At 38.1% G+C, this 18,321-nt stretch overlaps 1 protein-coding gene across 1 annotated transcript in view; it reads left to right on the forward strand.

The window, feature by feature from the left end:
* dachc (dachshund c) overlaps positions 1-18,321 on the forward strand; it is a 106,756-nt gene that overhangs the window by 60,264 nt on the left and 28,171 nt on the right. The window contains exon 3 of the mRNA XM_052126038.1: positions 8,549-8,674. Coding sequence (XP_051981998.1) covers positions 8,549-8,674 — 126 coding nt within the window. The remainder of the gene's footprint in view (positions 1-8,548; positions 8,675-18,321) is intronic.

Genomic DNA, 18,321 nt, shown 5'->3' on the forward strand with positions numbered 1-18,321 from the left:
AGAGAAGCACAGGCATAACTAGGGATGGGTATCGTTAAGGTTTTAATGGTATTACTACTCTTACCGATACTGTTTATCGATCCGATGTACTTTAATCTTGGTTATTCTTATATCTAGTATCTATTTATGTATATATATATATATATATATATATATATATTACAGAAATATAAACGTTATATAGGCACAGTGATTTAATTTCAGGAAGGTCTACTAACATTACTGTTCAGGTGTGGTCTAAAAAGAAATCTAATAAAGTAATCAATTGTAAAATAACACTGCATAGTTTATCATAGATAGATTAATGCTTATTAATGCAGAAGTTATTCATTCAAGAGCTGTAAGTGATTTTCTCTTTGCCTTTTGTTGATTGATTCACAGCAATGGCTCAATCGTCACATGTTCAATAGACAGCTTCCCCTTTAAGACCGAGTTCAGATCTAATAGGCTCCTGATGCAGCATATTTTCTCCCCAACTATTTCCATAACTACGTCCATTTAAGACATAAACTGTGTTTAAGTGAATCTCCAAGCCGGTCGTTTTGACATATTTTTGTGTATATTTGATCGTTTAGACGCGCACATGAAACCCAAAATAGCCTATACTTTGCTTGTCTCTTTGCGGTGTGTTTCGGAGCGCGCGCTGCCTTGGGAACGGTATCTCTTGCCCTCTTTTTATTATTAAACGCGTCCCGCAATTTAGCAACAGTAGCTAGACTGCATTTTACAACAATCACTGATCGTGCTGATTCTGACGTTAAGTTTGAGTTTTAGGGAGAAATGTCAGTGCACCGCTGAGAAGGGAAGGAAGTTGTGCTAGACAGAATGCGGCTTATGTATAAATATTCTTTTTATAATCTTTGGAAGGCAAAATCTAAAATAAAATCAGACTAATAATCACAGATCTAATCCAGGCTATGTCTGAATGTTTAGTTCTGTCACTCATTTAGCAGGGCTCGTGTTGTGCTCGCTGTGGCACCGCGTGAGCGAGTCTCTCTCTCTCTCTCTCTCTCTCTCTCACTGCGAATAGCTAAATTGCATCACAGACAAATGGTTTCATATTATTATACATAGAAATGGCTGGCGAGATAAAATAACTTTCTCTTTATAGCAATAAAGAATGTATTTTCTTAATTTCTCCAGTACCGACAGCAGAACCGATAACGTCCGAGCTTACCAAAGCCAGTCCTTCACTAGCCTATACTGCGTTGGTATATTTTTATTACTTATTTATCTGTATTGAGTGACAACCCTCTCAAATATAAGACACACAAACCGAACAAATAAAAGTCTCAGATTCACTGTCTGTAATTGCAAAATTCTTGCTCAATTATTGTGACATGATAGCAACCCTTCTGCTGTGATAATGCAACTTCAACTATGCTATCAATATCCAAAGTAGCCGAACGTCATGTCAACTATCGCGTTTGTCACGTTTTTTCTTGAAGTTGGCAGTAACATATCAAAAGTTTTTAATTAAATCTAAAGAAGTTATACAAATTTAACCCTTACTGTTTTCTCCAAGGAACTTAGCTCCTTCCTTAGGCACTGGATGAGGTCAGCTCACTCTGCTGGAAAATGACACTAGGGGCAGCGTGTGTCGAACACGTGTTCCACAACAACACTAGGCTGCCCACAGATGCGCCTGCCTAATAATCGGCTTGATATGCGTGGATATTGGCCGATGCCGATTATGTAAAAAATGCAAAAAATCGGCCGATTAATCGGTCGACCTCTACCTATAATGAGTCATTATTGTGTAGTTTGATAAAATAAGATTTTTAATTGTGTTTAAAAATAAGTTATTAAATAATAATTGTATTTATAACCCCAGTGAGCAAGCTGAAGGCGACTGTGGCAAGGAACACAAAACTCCATAAGATGTTGGTTAATGGAGAAAAATAAACTTGTGAGAAACCTGACTCATTGTGGGGGCCAGTTCCTCTCTGGCTAACATCATGAATATCATGCCAATATTACTTATGTATAGTGCAATTCATTATTAGACTAAGTGTGGCGGCGTAGTGGGCTAAAGCACTGAGCTGGTAATCAGAAGGTCTCTGGTTCGATCCCCACAGTCACCACCATTGTGTCCTTGAGCAAGGCACTTAACTCCAGGTTGCTCCGGTGGGATTGTCCCTGCACTGTAAGTCGCTATGGATAAAAGCGTCTGCTAAATGCATAAATGTAAATGTTAAGGGTCAGGGTTTAAACAAACATTTTGGATGAACTGTAAGATTAATGACAAATGTCTTTGAAGTCCATCCTTTGAAGTTCTGCATTAACTGCAGAAGTTCACATAGATACAATTGTCCTTGTTAGTTGGCTTATGAAGGGTATGGTTGGCAATTAATTGATAGTCTATGTATTCCATTTCTAGAGTGTAGTCCATCATTAAACCGAGGTGATACAGGCAGGAATCAGTGAGGTGCATTGCAGTTCAACCTGGCCGGTAATTTCGGTGAGTTCTATCCTAAGTCCAAGGTGCTGGCAATGGCATATGAAGCATCCCATGTCTTATGGTTGGAGTTGGCATCAGTTCATCCTATGAAGTCCATCATAATAGACTGAAATGATGTTTGGCTGGCACTGGCCATTAGTCATCATCGCACAGTGGCACCTAGCAGTGGAGTCCAACATGAAGCAGGAATGGTGCTGGATCCAGCCGGTTCTGGTGACCTCAGAATATGAGTCCCGAGGTTGAGACATTGAAACAAATAAAATAATATAAGCATAGATGCCATTCAATTTATTGCAGAGTTATAAATCATTATCAATATTTCTGGTTTTGGCAGACTAAATTAAAGCAGCCTAATTGTGGGTTAGGAGGATAAATATGCCTGGCTAAATAGATGAGTCTTTAGTCTAGACTTAAACTGAGGGAGTGTGTCTGCATCTCGAACAGTGTTAGGGAGACTATTCCATAGTTTAGGAGCCAAATATGACAAGGATCTACCTCCTTTTGTAGATTTTGATATTCTAGGAACTATTAACAGGCCAGAATTTTGCGATCGTAATAAATGTGATGGAATATAGTGTGGTAGGAGGTCACTTAATTACTGCAGAACTAGACCATTCAAAGCTTTGTACGTAGTTAACAGAATTTTTAAATGAATACGAAGTTTAACAGGTAGCCGATGTAACGATGATAAAATGTGCCTAATATGATTATATTTCTTGGTTATTGTCAGCACTCTGGCTGTTGCATTTTGAACCAATTGAAGTTTATTTATTGATTTTGCTGGACATCCTCCAATAAATGCATTACAATAATCAAGTCTTCAGGTCATAAACGCATGAATTAGTATTTCTGCATCTGCAACAGAGAGCATGTGTCATAATTTAGCAATATTTCTGAAGTGAAAGAATGCTGTTCTTCAAACTTTGGTCATTTGATTTTCAAAGGACAGATTGATATCAAATATAATACCTAAGTTCTTCGCTGTTGAAGATGATGTAACAGTACATCTATCGAGAGTCAAATTATATTTTAGCGGCTTATTTTGAGGCTTATTTTGAGGTTTTTGGTCCAATAATTAGTTCCTCTGTTTTGTCGGAATTGAGTAGAAGAACATTTCTGGCCATCCAATCTTTTATTTCATCGATGCACTCTGCTAATTTGGAGAATTGTGAAATCTCATTAGGTCTTGAAGAAATATAAAGTTGGGTATCATCGGCATAACAGTGGAAACTTATTCCACGATTCCTGGTAATATCTCCTAGGGGAAGCATATACAAGGAGAAAAGCAGAGGCCCTAAAACTAATCCCTGTGGCACTCCGTACTTTACTTTTGTTTGGTTTGACAATTCCTCATTTACATAGACAAAGTGGTAGCAGTCTGTTAAATTGGACCTAAACCATGCTAATGCAACTCCACAAATGCCAACATAATTCTCTAGCCTATTTAAGAGAATCTTGTGATCTAGCATGTCGAAGGCAGCACTAAGATCTAAAAGCTCTAGAAGTGAAATGCAGCCTTAATCAGACGATAAGAGCATTTGTATCTCTGATAAGTGCAGTTTCTGTACTGTGTTGATGCCTAAATCCTGACTGAAATTGTTCATATATACTATTTCTCTGTAGAAATAAACATATTTGGGAGGATACTACCTTTTCTAGTATTTTCAACATAAACTGTAGATTTGAAATTTTTCTATAATTAGCCAGATTTCCTGGATCAAGTTATGGCTTCTTAATAAGCGGTTTGATAACTGCCATTTTAAAGTTTCTTGGGACATGTCCTAAGGATAGCGAGTAGTTAATAATATTAAGAAGAGGTTCTGAGATTACTGGGAATACCTCTTTTAAGAGCTTGGTTAGTATTGGATCCAACATACATGTTGTGTCTTTTGAAGTTTTGCTAAGTTTTGTTAGCTCTTCATGAACTATGACAGTAAAGGATTGAAGTTGCATGTGAGGAAAATTATGAGACACTTTTTTCTGAGGTGCTATGACAGATGATTGCGTAATTTACATTTTATTTCTGATTATTTCAATTTTATTAGTAAAGAAAGTCTTCACTCTTGTGCTGCGACCTAATATCTGGTTCTGATGAGGCTTTATTCCTAACCAATTTTGCCACAGTTCTGAATAAACACCTAGGATTGTTGTGGTTATTTTCTATGAGTTTACTAAAATATGCTGACCTGGCAGCAGACACTATCCTTCCATGCACTGCAAAATACCTCTAATTTTGTATTTTTCCACTTGCACTCCATTTTCCGAGCTGCTCTCTTGAGAGCATGAGTGTGATCATTTTACCATGGTGCAGGCTTTTTTCTTTAATTTTCTTAAATCGAAGGGGGGCTACACTATCAAGAGTGCTAGAGATGACTATTTATATTTTCCGTTATTTCATCAAGTTCTTCTAGGCTTTGGGGTTTACTGAGTGTAATAATCTGGAAGATTATTAGTGAAGCTATCTTTAGTGGTTGAAAGAATAGTTCTAACTGAACGATAGCATGGTGTAGATTGAGTAACATTAGCTGATCGCGGCATACTAGAGATGAGGCAATGATCTGAGATGTCATCACTCTGTGGCAGAATTTCTGTATTATCAACATCAACTCTATATGACAGAATTAAATCTAGCGTATGATTATGCAGATGAGTTGGTCATGTTACATTTTGTCTGACTCCAAGAGAGTTGAGAATATTGATCAATGCTTATGCTATTGTCATTATCTATGTGAATGTTGAAGTCACCAACAATTAAAGCTCTATCTACAGTAACTACAAGATCTGATAAAAAATTAGCAAATTCACCAAGGAAATTAGAATAAGGCCTGGGAGATCTTTATACTTTAGCAAGACAGAGTTTTTTTTTTATTTATATCTGACGGTGTCACATTAAGCAATGTTAGTTCAAAAGACTTAAATGTACATCTTGTCCACTGAGTAACACCAAAAATGTCACTGTAAATTGTAGCAACACCTCCTCGACCCTTCAGACGAGGCTCATGTTTATAACAATAAACTAGGGGAGTAGATTCATTTAAACTAATATAATCGTCCGGTTTAATCCAGGTTCAATCCAGGTTTCAGTCCAACAGAGAGCATCCAAACTATGATCTGTAATAATTTAATTTACAATTAGTGCTTTGGTAGAAAGAGATCTAATGTTTAGTAGCCCTATTTTTATATGATGTGTATTTTTAATTTGTTTGTTTTGTTCAAGTTTGACCGTAATCAAATTTTTTCTTAATGATTTAGTGAGGGTTTTGTGTTTAGTAATTTGGGGAACAGTCACAGTCTCTATGAGATATCTAGGTGATACGGTCTCTATGTGTTGTAGTTTATGTGACATGTGTGATGTCTCAAGGCAGCTAGCAGATGTTCGGATTAACCAGTTTGTCTGCTTCCTGAGCTGGGCCCCAGTTAGTCAGATACTATCATTTTGAAGACTGTGAGCCAAATTACTAGAGAGGAGAGCGGCACCTTCCCTGGAGGGATGTAGTCCATCTCTCTTTAGCAGGTCAGGTCTACCCAAAAAAGACTCTCAGGTCTACCACTCAGACATCCAGCCATTCAGTGACACTAATCTACTATAAACCTCGTCACCACGACAAGTAGGGATGGGGCCAGAGCATATTACAGTGTTTGACATCATTTTTGCAAATTCACACACCTCTTTAACATTATCTCTAGTGATTTCCAACTGGAGAAGCCAGACATCATTAGTGCAGACATGAATAACAATTTTAGAAAATCTCCATTTAGATTTTATGTCAGATGCTCTTGCTCCCGAAATGCATTTAACAATAGTGGCTGGAGACTCTATTTCCACATTCCTTACAATAGAATCACCATTAACAAGGGCTCTTTCAACATGATTCTCAGTGTGTGCATCACTGAGTGGGGAGAATCGATCGGAAACCCTAACAGGAATGGGAGAGTGGTGTTGCTTTGCTGAGCTAGTATGCCGTTGAGACGTCACCTAAATGCCCTGCTGCAGGGGCTTTACAGCTGGAACCAAAGTGTGTGTGTTTCTCCCTGTAATGCTGCATCCAAAACAGTACCTACTGGCTTCTCTTTCTCACTGACCTCCACTAGCGTTCAGATGTGTGTCTCTAACTCATTAACCTTCTCCTTCAGCTTGTCTAATTCCTTACATTTATCACATGTGAATCCCTCACTGCTGATGGATGAGACTTTTGTAAACATGTGACATTCAATGCAGGAAGAAATAACATGAGCAGCTCTCATGACTTACCGCAGTTGTTTGTTGTTATTGGTTGTTCCTGAGTGGTTAGGGTTTAAGATCGGTGTGAATCCCTCACGTAATTGTTTGTTGTTGTTGGTTGTTCTTGATAAGCAGTGCTTAAGGATTAAAGGCAGAAAACAGATATATAATCGATGCTAAACAAGCTAGCAGGCTACAAACACAGACTACAGCTAGGTGTCAGCAGCAACAGGTAAAATACACACAGATGAAACAGTAGAAAAGAAGAAAAGACTGAAACATGTGGTAAAATGACAAAGGATAAAAAGACGAATGTATGAGAATAAGAATAAGCAATGCTAAGCAGGATACAAACACTCATACAGCATGCCGTCAGGAAAAGGAACAGGAACTCAGATTTAATTGACAAAGGACAATGTATCTATGTGAACATCTGCAGATAATCCAGACAGAATTTCAAAGACATTAGTCATTAATCTTACATTTCATTCAAAATATTTGTATAAACACTGGCCCTTAACACTTACTTAGTTTACTAATTTTAAACCATGACCTGCACTGCACATAAATAACAAATATTGGTATTATATTCATGCTGGTTAGCCAGAGGGAAACTGGCCCCCACAGTGAGCCTGGTTTCTCCCAAGGTTATTATTCACCATTAACCAAAATCTTATGGAGTTTTGTGTTCCTTGCCACAGTCGCCTTCGGCTTGCTCACTGGGGTTCTAAATACAATAATGATTTATTTTTATACACATTGAATCAAACTACATAATGATATATCTAAGACTTTATAGATATTAAAGTTTTCATTTTCTGTTAATGCGTTATTTTCTGTAAAGCTGCTTTTATGATATACTCTATTTGCTATACAAATAAAAATTACTTGACTTTACTTAAAACGACTGTGAAAATTACAATTTAAACAACCATACAGCTCACATAACACACACGTTTTAACAGAAGAATTAATGCTAGTGCTTTTATAAAATTATAAGCTTCACATTTCTGTCTTTAAAGCCTCAAATTGGCCCCATTCACTTCTATTTTAAATGCCTCACTGTAACCTCGATTAGGTTAATGTCTTTCAGACCCCAAACTGAACAGGAATTTAAAAAATGCTTCACAACTGATGTCCTTATTCCTATATTAGAATAATCTTACATTCAAAAACCTCACCTTCAGTTTGACTGATGGGGATCATTTTAAAGCTAGAGTAAGAGGAAAGAGATGTGTAGCTTAAAGCAGCTCTCTGTGCAATGAAGGGAAGCTAATCTAATTTTAATTGAATTATAACATGTGTGCACTGGGGCACACACACAGTTAACAAGGGTTATTGGAGACTTGTGACTATGGGCAGGTACCTGGCAGACTGAATTAAGGAGCAGAGCTTAACTTACAGACTTATCCTAGTTCAGCTGATCCAGGACCAGCTTACTAAGAAAGAGGTGCATAGTCGTGCCGCTCAGCCTGGAAGTGGAAGGTTTAGGATGACGCTATTGGGTATTAATAGACCTATTGTTATCATCTAATGTTACACTGCCAGTGTGTTCTGTCAAATTCAATTATGGGATGGGAAATATTCATAATTGCTTTCACATTTATGGAAAAGCATTTGCGTAGCTTTATTAGATCCTGCGATTGATGCAGTGAGGTGCATCTGTTAGCAGTTTTACATGTTCACTTATTCTCACAAAATTTAGGCAACTGAATAAACAGCATTGTTTTTTTGGAAAAGGCATTTTGACACACTGAAAAGTAAGCTGAATGATTATGATGCTACATTAAGTCAACCGAGTGAATATGAATGAACACTTTATCTTTTGTTCTCTGTTTCTTTCTCTCTGTTTAACACTGGGACAGGCCTAACAGCTGCCACACTCGCTGAAGCCATGACGAAGAAGATCAAATTGGAGGTGATGAATAGTTACCATGGCAATAACAACCACAGTGCAGATTCTGAGAATGGTGACATCACCTCCAGTATGGGTGAGTGTCAGTTCCCCCCTTAAACAGATGCTCACATGTCAAGCCATCCCAAATGCTCAGTCCCAAACTACAAAGCCTGACCAAAACTGAATGCACTTAAATGAACTTTTGCTGTGTTTTTCCTATCAGATACTTTCTGTCCATGATAGATAGATATTGTTTATTAGATTTGTATTATTTACACTTTTTAAGATTAACTTATTAGGCTATATAGAAACAAACATTTCTAAAAGTGGCTGTAACTGTTCAAGGATGGTCAAGGAGGCGGGAACAGGCTGAGCAGTCAACATAAATGTTTAATGATATAAATGAACTTAAAACAACATAAGACAAACTCAGACAGACATGCAGCACGGCTGCATGCATCTCTCTCTCGAACTATTGCTTCCGGCTCCCCTATATCTTGCTCTCTTGCTGATCAGCTGAATCACCACTGGCCATGCATCATCACGGCCCAGCCACACCCTCTTCCTCGTCATACTCCTCCCCCGCCCAATTCAGACCGTGGTGCCACCGGTCTAACAAAGTCAGGCTTCCTAAGCAACCAATTGGCCCAGTTTCTAGGGTGGGTAGTGTCACATAGGGTTAACCTCCTTGTGGTCGCTATAATGTGGTTCTCGCTCTCGGTGGGGTGCATGTGCATGGTGCTCCTTTAAAAGCTGATCAACGAGCTGGAATTTTGCGATCGTGGTGAACGTAATAGATTGTAGTGCGATAGAAGGTTGCTTAAGTACTGAAGAGTCAGACTTTCAAAGCTTTGTAAGTAATAAGCAAAATATTTACATTTACATTTATGCATTTGGCAGATGCTTTTATCCAAAGCGACTTACAGAGCCCTTATTACAGAGACAATCCCCCCGGAGCAACCTACATTTAAGTGCCTTGCTCAAGGACACAATGGTGGTGACTGTGGGGATCGAACCAGCGACCTTCTGATTACCAGTTATGTGCTTTAGACCACTACACCACCACTCCATATTTCAATTGATACGAGACTTAACAGGTAGCCAATGTAGTCACAATAAATGTCACAAATGTGATGATATTATCATATTTCTTGGTTCTAGTCAGCACTTAATCTGCTGCATTTTGAACTATTCAATTTGAAGTGCACAGCACAAGCAGACTGAAGATTTATTTAAACCTGTATGTCACTTTTTCAGTGTAAAAATATTTTTTTGTATACATGCTTAATATGCAGAGGAAGCTATTAGTAACCCATTTATATATACATTTTTTCGAAAACTGTAAAACCTGTCTCTGTGGCGCTATAAAAATGTTGTGTGTTTGTTCTGAGTTACCCACTTAGACCTGCCCCAACGGCTATCTGACTCTTTGAACAACAGCAGGTATTTGGAAAGCTGTTTTGAAAACGTTTCGATTTTGCAATTCTGTTTGATGGCGCTATTAAATTGCATCTTTTTGTGGTTTAAATATCAAGAACACTAGGCCATATCAAGATTTTAATTTGATTAACTGTCCATTTTGGTGTCAAAGGTATAACAGAGCACATGCTCAAATAAGCATGCGGGTAACAAATTGAGTCTGTACTTGGTACTACTGGTACTGCAGAAACACTGGTATCGTTAAATCTTTTTTATTTTATTATTTATTTTTGACATCCCTACTCCACACTATATTACATTTCTTGGCTTAATTAATGTAACACTATTACCACCCACAGAAGGCACTCTGTACTATTCAGAACTGACCCACAAAATCTGTAATTGTGCCGTGCTAATTGCATTCAGCACAGATTATTTGGCCAGAAAACAGATTATTTGCTAAACCTGTGCAGACAATGCGTGAAAATAAATGGCACTTTCATTGTCAGAGTCAGCCATGTCTTGTTGTTACTTCCAGTGTGAGTACGGTGTGGGCGTTTGGCTGCCGCTTCAAATCGGGTGATGCTTGTTTGTATTTTTTGTCTCGTTGTTGTAGTTGTTTAAATTGTCATGTTTATTCTGTTGGTTCCTGTTTTCTATATCTTTTATTTTGAAAAGTTAAGTCCCTGTTTCCTTGTCATGTGATGTCCTTTTTTCCCTCCATGTTCATTTGTCTTGGTTTCATTGGTTTATTGTTTAATTATAATGTTTAGAGTTCTGAATGTTCATTGGTTTATGTTCCTGTACATGTATTTAAGCCCTCATGTTTTCTATTGTCCTTTGTCTAGTATTGTTAATGTATCATTGTTGGTGTACTTCGTTCCATGTTAAGTATATAGCCAAGTCTAGTAAATGTTCATGTTTTACTTCATAGTCGAGCCAAGTTAAGTTTATGTCTAGTCATATTTTATAGTCATGTTCATGTTTATGTTTCACGTTTATAGTTAGGGTTGTGGATTTCACTTATAATAATAATAAACTGCACTCGGGTTCTCGTCAAATCATCGTCATTGTCTCTTCGTCATTGCCATTGCCAGCTACACATTGTTACATAAATGTACTTCGTTTCACACATCCATAAAATAGACATTCTTGGATTTCAATCCTACAGACTGTCAGCTGATTTTTGCTTCCCGCTCCACCGGCCTGCTGCGGTGTCTCACCCAGCCTTCCTGATTCCACTGACCTGCTTACCTGGTGGTGTTTGCAGGATGGTTGCTCTGGACGGTGTGCCTGTGTTGTCTGACGGAGGGATTTTGTGGCGTGGTGCCTGTCATCACCATTTGGTTCCTGGAGTATGTTCTTGCTTTGGAACAGTGTAGTGTGAGATGCGGGACGACGTGGGTTGCTTGGTGTCCCTATTCATTCAGGGACTACTCTGGTCATTTAATTTTTTAACCTGCTTCTTGTTTTATTTGAACTGTGAAGTCGGACATGTGCTTTCATAACTTTTCATAGACTATACGTATGACTCTTGGATCTTTGTGTTGTTTTTATTTATATTAAACACTTGTTTTATGTTTTATGTTATGTATTTGTGCTTGTTGTTGCTTGTAAAGCACTATTATTTAAACATTATTATTATTATTATTATTGGCCATAATTTATTCATGAATTCCCCCCAGAATGTTTGAACTTTTGGGAAAAACAATCTACAAATGGCTTACTCCGATGTCTTGGCACATTCAATTAGAACTGGAGAAAGTATTTAACAATGAAACTACAAATTATGCCACCTTTAATAAAAGAGAGAAACTCTAATAAATCAGAAATTAATTTTTCTGAAACTGGGCATTGATGCAGTGCTTATTTTTCTGAAACTGTGCTTTGCAAGCAGATTTAAGCAAGACAATACCCTGAAAATGAGGTTGTAACTTTTCTGGGGGAAAGAAATGAAAACAGAGTCCAGGATGTCACAGTGAGAGGGATAAGTGTGAATAAGATTAGCCAGGATTTACCCACAAATGCTAATAAGGTGTAGCTTTTTTATCTTCAGCAATTTAGAGTGAGAATAACCTTGAGTGTGGGCTCCTGGTGTGGGATATTAATATAACTGAAGAGAGCTGACTGGTGCAGAACTGCTCTCTCTTTTCAACTCTCTTTCCATCTACCTGCTTTAGTTGCCTCTAATTTTACTACTTCAACACAATTAATGCCTTATTTAGTGAACATATCTGAAAATGTCTCTTATGCCTCATGCCTGCATTCTAAACCTAATCCTTTATCCCCTGATCATATGATTATTTTAATGTGACAAATAAAAAACTGTTCCCAGAATAGGACTCTCAGTCTGAGGAATGTGATACATGTAAGCCCTGAAGATTGAACAGATCTGTAGGGCTGTGTGACATGTATGATGCTTGCCAGATAGATACAGCAGTGTTAAACCAGAACCTCAGTGGCGCTGATCCAGTTTGTGATTGGGGCACTGTTTTTAGCAGCTCCCCCTCTGCCCTGATTGCCAGGATATGAGCTCATCTCTGGTTAAATAGAGGTTTTATAACAGCTGTGCCTCCAAGCAGGAATTGGGAGGAAAGGCTCTGGATGTAGTCACACCGTCCTGTCAATGAGGTATTTGGAGAGGATGTGCTTTGTTGACTTTAAATTTGCAAAAGACAGCAACTAGTCTCAGTTATGTGTATTGTACACACACTTAAACTCTCACAAAAAGGGTATTTTATTTATGTAGCTTGTCATTAGCTGGTCAAATGTGGTGCAAGCTGATTATTAGAAGGTTGATCTGCTACCATGTTGGATGACCAGCTACTTTAAGCTGGTATGACCTGATTTGTGAATGCTGATTTGTTTCTGGTCCAAGATGGTTTACCATCTTGCACCAATTAATGACCAGATTGGACCAGCTAATGACCAGCTTCAGTCAGTAAATAACCAGCTTGGACTAGTTAATGACCATCTTAATTCAGCTAGAAACCAGCTAACATTTTCCAAAGCACAGATAACATCTTAAACTGGATTTTCCAGCAGGAAGAGAAGAGAAGAGAAGAAAAGAAAAGATGATAAGATAAGATAAGACAGGAGAGCATAGAATATTATATGATATGAGAGAAGAGAAGAGAAGAGAAGAGAGAAAAGGAGATGAGATGGAGATGAAGAGAAGAGAAGAGAAGAGAGAGAAGAGATGAGACAAGAAGGCAAGACAAGGCAAGGCAAAGCAAAATGGGATTCCTCCAGAACATAATCATCTGAGAATTAGCATAGAAATAAAATATATATGAATAAAAAAATTTACTGAACAAAAGAAGACATCACTGAATTGGTTTGAGTGTCTTTGCTGGTCTGAAGTGATTGAGCCATAATGGCTGACACTAGAAAATGTTAGACAGATTAAAAAGCAGACATAACATCTATGCTATAATTACATAATCTTTCTGTACAATATTCAATAGTGCATCCTTATTAATCAAACAGTAGAGATGATATTAAGGTGTTGTAAAGCAGAGTAATGGTCAAAACCAGATCCTAAAAGACCCAGGCACAGACTAGATTCCATAAAATCTAGACCTAGACCAACTCTAGAACCCCCTAGACCCAGTCCACTTAGACCCAGACCAATAAAAGAACCACTAAACCAAGACCAATACCAAAACCCCTAAGATCCAGACCAGTAATAGAACCATTAATACCCAGACCAATACCAGAACCCCTAAGACCCAGACCAGTACCAGAACCCCTTAGACCAAGACCAATACAAAAAAAAAACATAAGACCCAGATCAATACAAGAACCCCTAAGACCAAGACCAATACCAAAATCCCTAAGACCAAGACAAATACCAATACCCCTACTACCCAGACCAATTCCAGAACCCCTAAGACCCAGACCAATACCAGAACCCCCAAGACCAATGCCAAAACCCCTAAGATCCAGACCGATAACGGACCCCTAACACCAATACCAAAAGTCAAGTCAAGTAAATTGTATTTGTATAGCGCCTTTCACAACACACATCGTTTCAAAGCAGCTTTACAAAAGATCAGGCATTAACAGACGATAAAACTCATGTCTATAATGTCGATGAATCATCATTGTGTAATTAGATAAAATACGATTGTTTATCGTGTTTAAAAATAAGTTATTAAATAGTAATTGTATTAATAACCCCAGTGAGCAAGTTGAAAGCGACTGTGGCAAGGAACACAAAACTCAATAAAATGTTGCTTAGTGGAGGAAAAATAACCTTGGGAGAAACCAGACTCACTGTGGGGGCCAGTTCCCCTCTGGCTAACATCATGAATATAATGTAAATATTACTTATGTATAGTTAAAGTCATGGTTTAAAATTATTAAACTAAGTAAGTGTTAAGGGTCATTGTTTAAACATCGATTTTGTTTGAATTGTAAGATTAATGACCAATGTCTTTAAAGTCCATCCTGGATTAACTGCAGAAGTTCACATAGGTGCAATTGTCCTTGGTAATTGGCTGATGAAGGCTTTTTTTGGCAATTGTTATTCTATGCATTCCATTTCAAGATCGTAGTCCATCAATAGACCGAGGTGATGCAGGCAGAGATCAGGGATGTGAAACGCATTTCAACCTGGCCTGTAATTTTGGTGAGGTTCGGTGTGGTCCATCCTAAATCCAAGGTTCAGACAATGGCATATCAAGTATCCCATGTCCCCTGGGGTCCCCAAAACCCCTAATACCCAGACCATTACCGGAGCCCCTAAGACCAAGACCAATACCAAATCTCCTAAAATCCAGACCAATACAGAACCCCTAAAGCCCAGATCAGTATATTCAAGACCCAGAATAAGACACCAAGTAATGAAAACCAGACCATTTAAATTCACTCATTTAGCAGATGGTTTTATCCAAAGCGACTTACAAATGAGGAATACAACAAAAACAAATCATTTTAAGGAGGCAATAATATGAGAAGTGCTGAAATACATAAATAAAAAAATTATATGAAAATTTTAATAAGCAGAGAGGAAAGTGAAAGTGGTTAAAAAATTTAGAATTTTATATATATATTTTTAGATTTCTCAAGCAGGTTGCGCTAGAAAAAATATTCATCCTTCACTCATGGTCTATTTGTATCCGTCATACTTGTTTTCATTTCATAAGTACGAAGGTGACATTCAGGGTTATAGCATCCATTATAAATGGTATGTAGACTACATGACAGTGGATATACAATAGATTTTTGACTCCCTAAGTGAGTGTGATGAAACCAAGGAGATCTAGGGTGAAAGTTCTACCTGTCAATCAACCACTGTGCTAAAACAATTTTTTTTTTAAAGTTTACCCATTACTAATGACTTTAAACTGTCCTGAAATGTGAAAAAGCGCATACACACATGCTCAAGTTTACAAATCTTCTACAGAATATCTAATATCAACATAAAGTGACAAATGAGAAACACACACATCTGAAGTTCATTAATAAAGCTACTCCACAAAAATAATAATTTTTCTCTAAGCATCATTTTCAGAAATGAATCACCACTTTTTTGCACTTTCTTTTTTCTTGTGCTCTTTTGCTCTTTATTATCATGCAGTAACACACTGAAGTAATGATTGATGTATGCAGTAATGAGGTCAGAGGCCCTCCACTCAAAATCCCAACACAAGTGGTCAAAAGAGAAGCATATCATGAGCAGGTTTAAATGGTGATGGCACCTGTCCACTCATGATCAGATCGCCCTTGTGGTAGCGTAGTGGCGTAGGACGAATCTCAGTTGCCTCCTCTTCTGAGACTGTCAATCCATGCATCTTATCATGTGGCTTGTTGAGCATGTTACCGTGGAGACCTAGCGCATGTGGAGGCTCATGCTATTTTCCGCGGCATCCACGCACAACTCACCACGCGACCCACCGTGAGTGAGAACCACATTATAGCGACCACAAGGAGGTTAACTCAACGTGACTCTACCCACCCTAGCAACCAGGCCAATTGGTCACTTAGGAAGACTGACTGGAGTCACTCAGCACGCCCTGGATTCGAACTTGCAACTGCAGGTGTGGTAGTCAGTGTCTTTACTTGCTGAGCTACCCAGGCCCTCTAAAATGGTTTCCTGGTTTGTCAAAATCTGTCAAAATGACTGACAGCATTTGGAATTATCCGTCACTGTTTCAAAGAATCCGTAAGTGACTTTTCGGTTAACACAACCCCTAGAGAGCAAGACCACAAGATCAAGACTTTGCTGTAGGGATAATTGAAAGAAGAATGTGCATTTGTTTTATACTTTGCATCTATTACTGCAAAATGTAGATGTAGTTAGATGAGTATGTACCATAGTCTTGACTACAGAGTGTGTGGGGATGTGATATAATCTATACTAAAATGTGTTTCACTTTATTTTGAGCACTTGGGGTTGAACTTGGGGTTTCTTGCCATAATGAGGCTGTCGTACAAAATACAGTGACCTTTAGAGAAAGGATTAAACCATAAGACAGACACAATGTGAGAAAACACTGCTACACCGAGCGAGTGCTCTTTATAATTAGAGCCAGATAGAGTAGTGTGGGACCAAAGAGATAATTCTCATTAGCCTTTTCACAAAGTGATTTCATTTTAAGTTTTTGCTCTCTAATGACTTAGAGATGTGCTTGCAAACTCTTAGACCACCTTGAAGTAACCGCAAAGAGAATGGGGCAGGTTCACTAAACAATTGTGGCTCATTCCGCATGGTATTTGAGCGCAAATACCTGTGTCTTATTCACTATCCACTAGCGGACGCAATCAGTGCTGAAATTGCATCTTTAATATTTAAATCACTGTCATTCCTTATCGCAAACATGCCTTCTTTCTATGTAAATTAGACTCATTGAAGACTGCACTTCATTCACAAACCTCTGTCTTTGCATGCACAATTTAAATAGTTCTGTTACTGCCAAATGAATGTAGGTGGTAAAATTGTATTTGATATAAAAGAGATGTTGGTGAACATTTTAAACCAATAATTTCACCAGTAATGACTCAAATACTCATTAAATGATGTTGAAGAGCGTTATATACTGGCATATATCCAGATGCGTGGTGTCATCATGCACATTCTGCTTGTTTAATAGATGATCCAAGTGTCTGGATCAAAGTGATGCTGTTTAGTCCCGGCAGGGTGGGTCACATCCTTGGCTATATTGCACTCAGAATTGGACCACGAGATCAGAATTGCGCATACAAATTGTGTTCAGCAAGGATTTTGTGGGTGTGTTTGCACCGTTGCCTGATCTGTATAATTCCTTTAGTGAATCAGGCAATAAACGAGCGCAGTTAGTGCATGCACACACAAAAAAGAAAACAGCGCTTTTAGCGGGCACAATTCATTCTTAATGAATCTGTCCCAATATGTTTGATTGTAACTAATTAGAATATAGAGAACCAAGTGGTTGAGCTATACATTAATTAAATCAAATATACCACGTACAGTATGTTTTGTTTATGGCCATACACTAACACACCCACAAACAAACACTATATCAAAGGACTGTTTTTCAAATACCTAACCCTAACCCTCATATGTTGCCACTTTAATAGAAAAAAAATAAAATTTTTGCGTCAGTGTGTTATTAATAAACCTCAGTACTCAAGGGGGTGATAGAGTTGAGTGTATGTGGCATTAAACGGAATATGTTATAATTCAGGCAGCTAGCATGTTGAGATTTAGCTAACTTAACTCTTCAGACTGTTGCTCCGACAATGACAGTAGTTGACCTGAAAGCAAAAATTATCCGTAGAAGACAGTTTACATTAATCTCAGCTATAGCACCCTTTGCGGCAACACTGAAAATGCAATGCATACTTGTGGTGTTTTGAACATCTGTTTGACACATTTCAAAATAAAACAATGCACGAAATCAAGCTTGCATTAAGCGTTTTTGTTCACATACTTGCGAAGTGTATGTTTCAGGCATAATTGTCACACACACACACACACACACACACACACACACAGTTGATGTTTGGCTCATTTAAGCTGTTGTGCCTAGAAGAGTTGAATTATGATGATAACATTGACTCTTGTGAGTCTGTACAGATTTTAATAGTGTGTATGTATGCTTGTGCTCTAATATTGTGTATGTGCTTTTGTGTACATGTGTCATTAGGTTTTTCCACAGACTGTTGTATTGTGTGAGTGTGTGTTTTGGATTACACGAAGCAGATGCCTAACGCTCATTGTAAACACAAGTAATCAAGAGCAGCTGGTCAGGACGACTGCCTCTCTGACTTTGTGTGGCTGTGGGTGGGAGTCTCAAAATGTGTGTTCGTGTGTGTGTATTCTCTGTCTAGAGCACT

This window comes from Xyrauchen texanus, chromosome 5 (genome assembly GCF_025860055.1).
Source record: "Xyrauchen texanus isolate HMW12.3.18 chromosome 5, RBS_HiC_50CHRs, whole genome shotgun sequence".
Taxonomy (NCBI): domain Eukaryota; kingdom Metazoa; phylum Chordata; class Actinopteri; order Cypriniformes; family Catostomidae; genus Xyrauchen; species Xyrauchen texanus.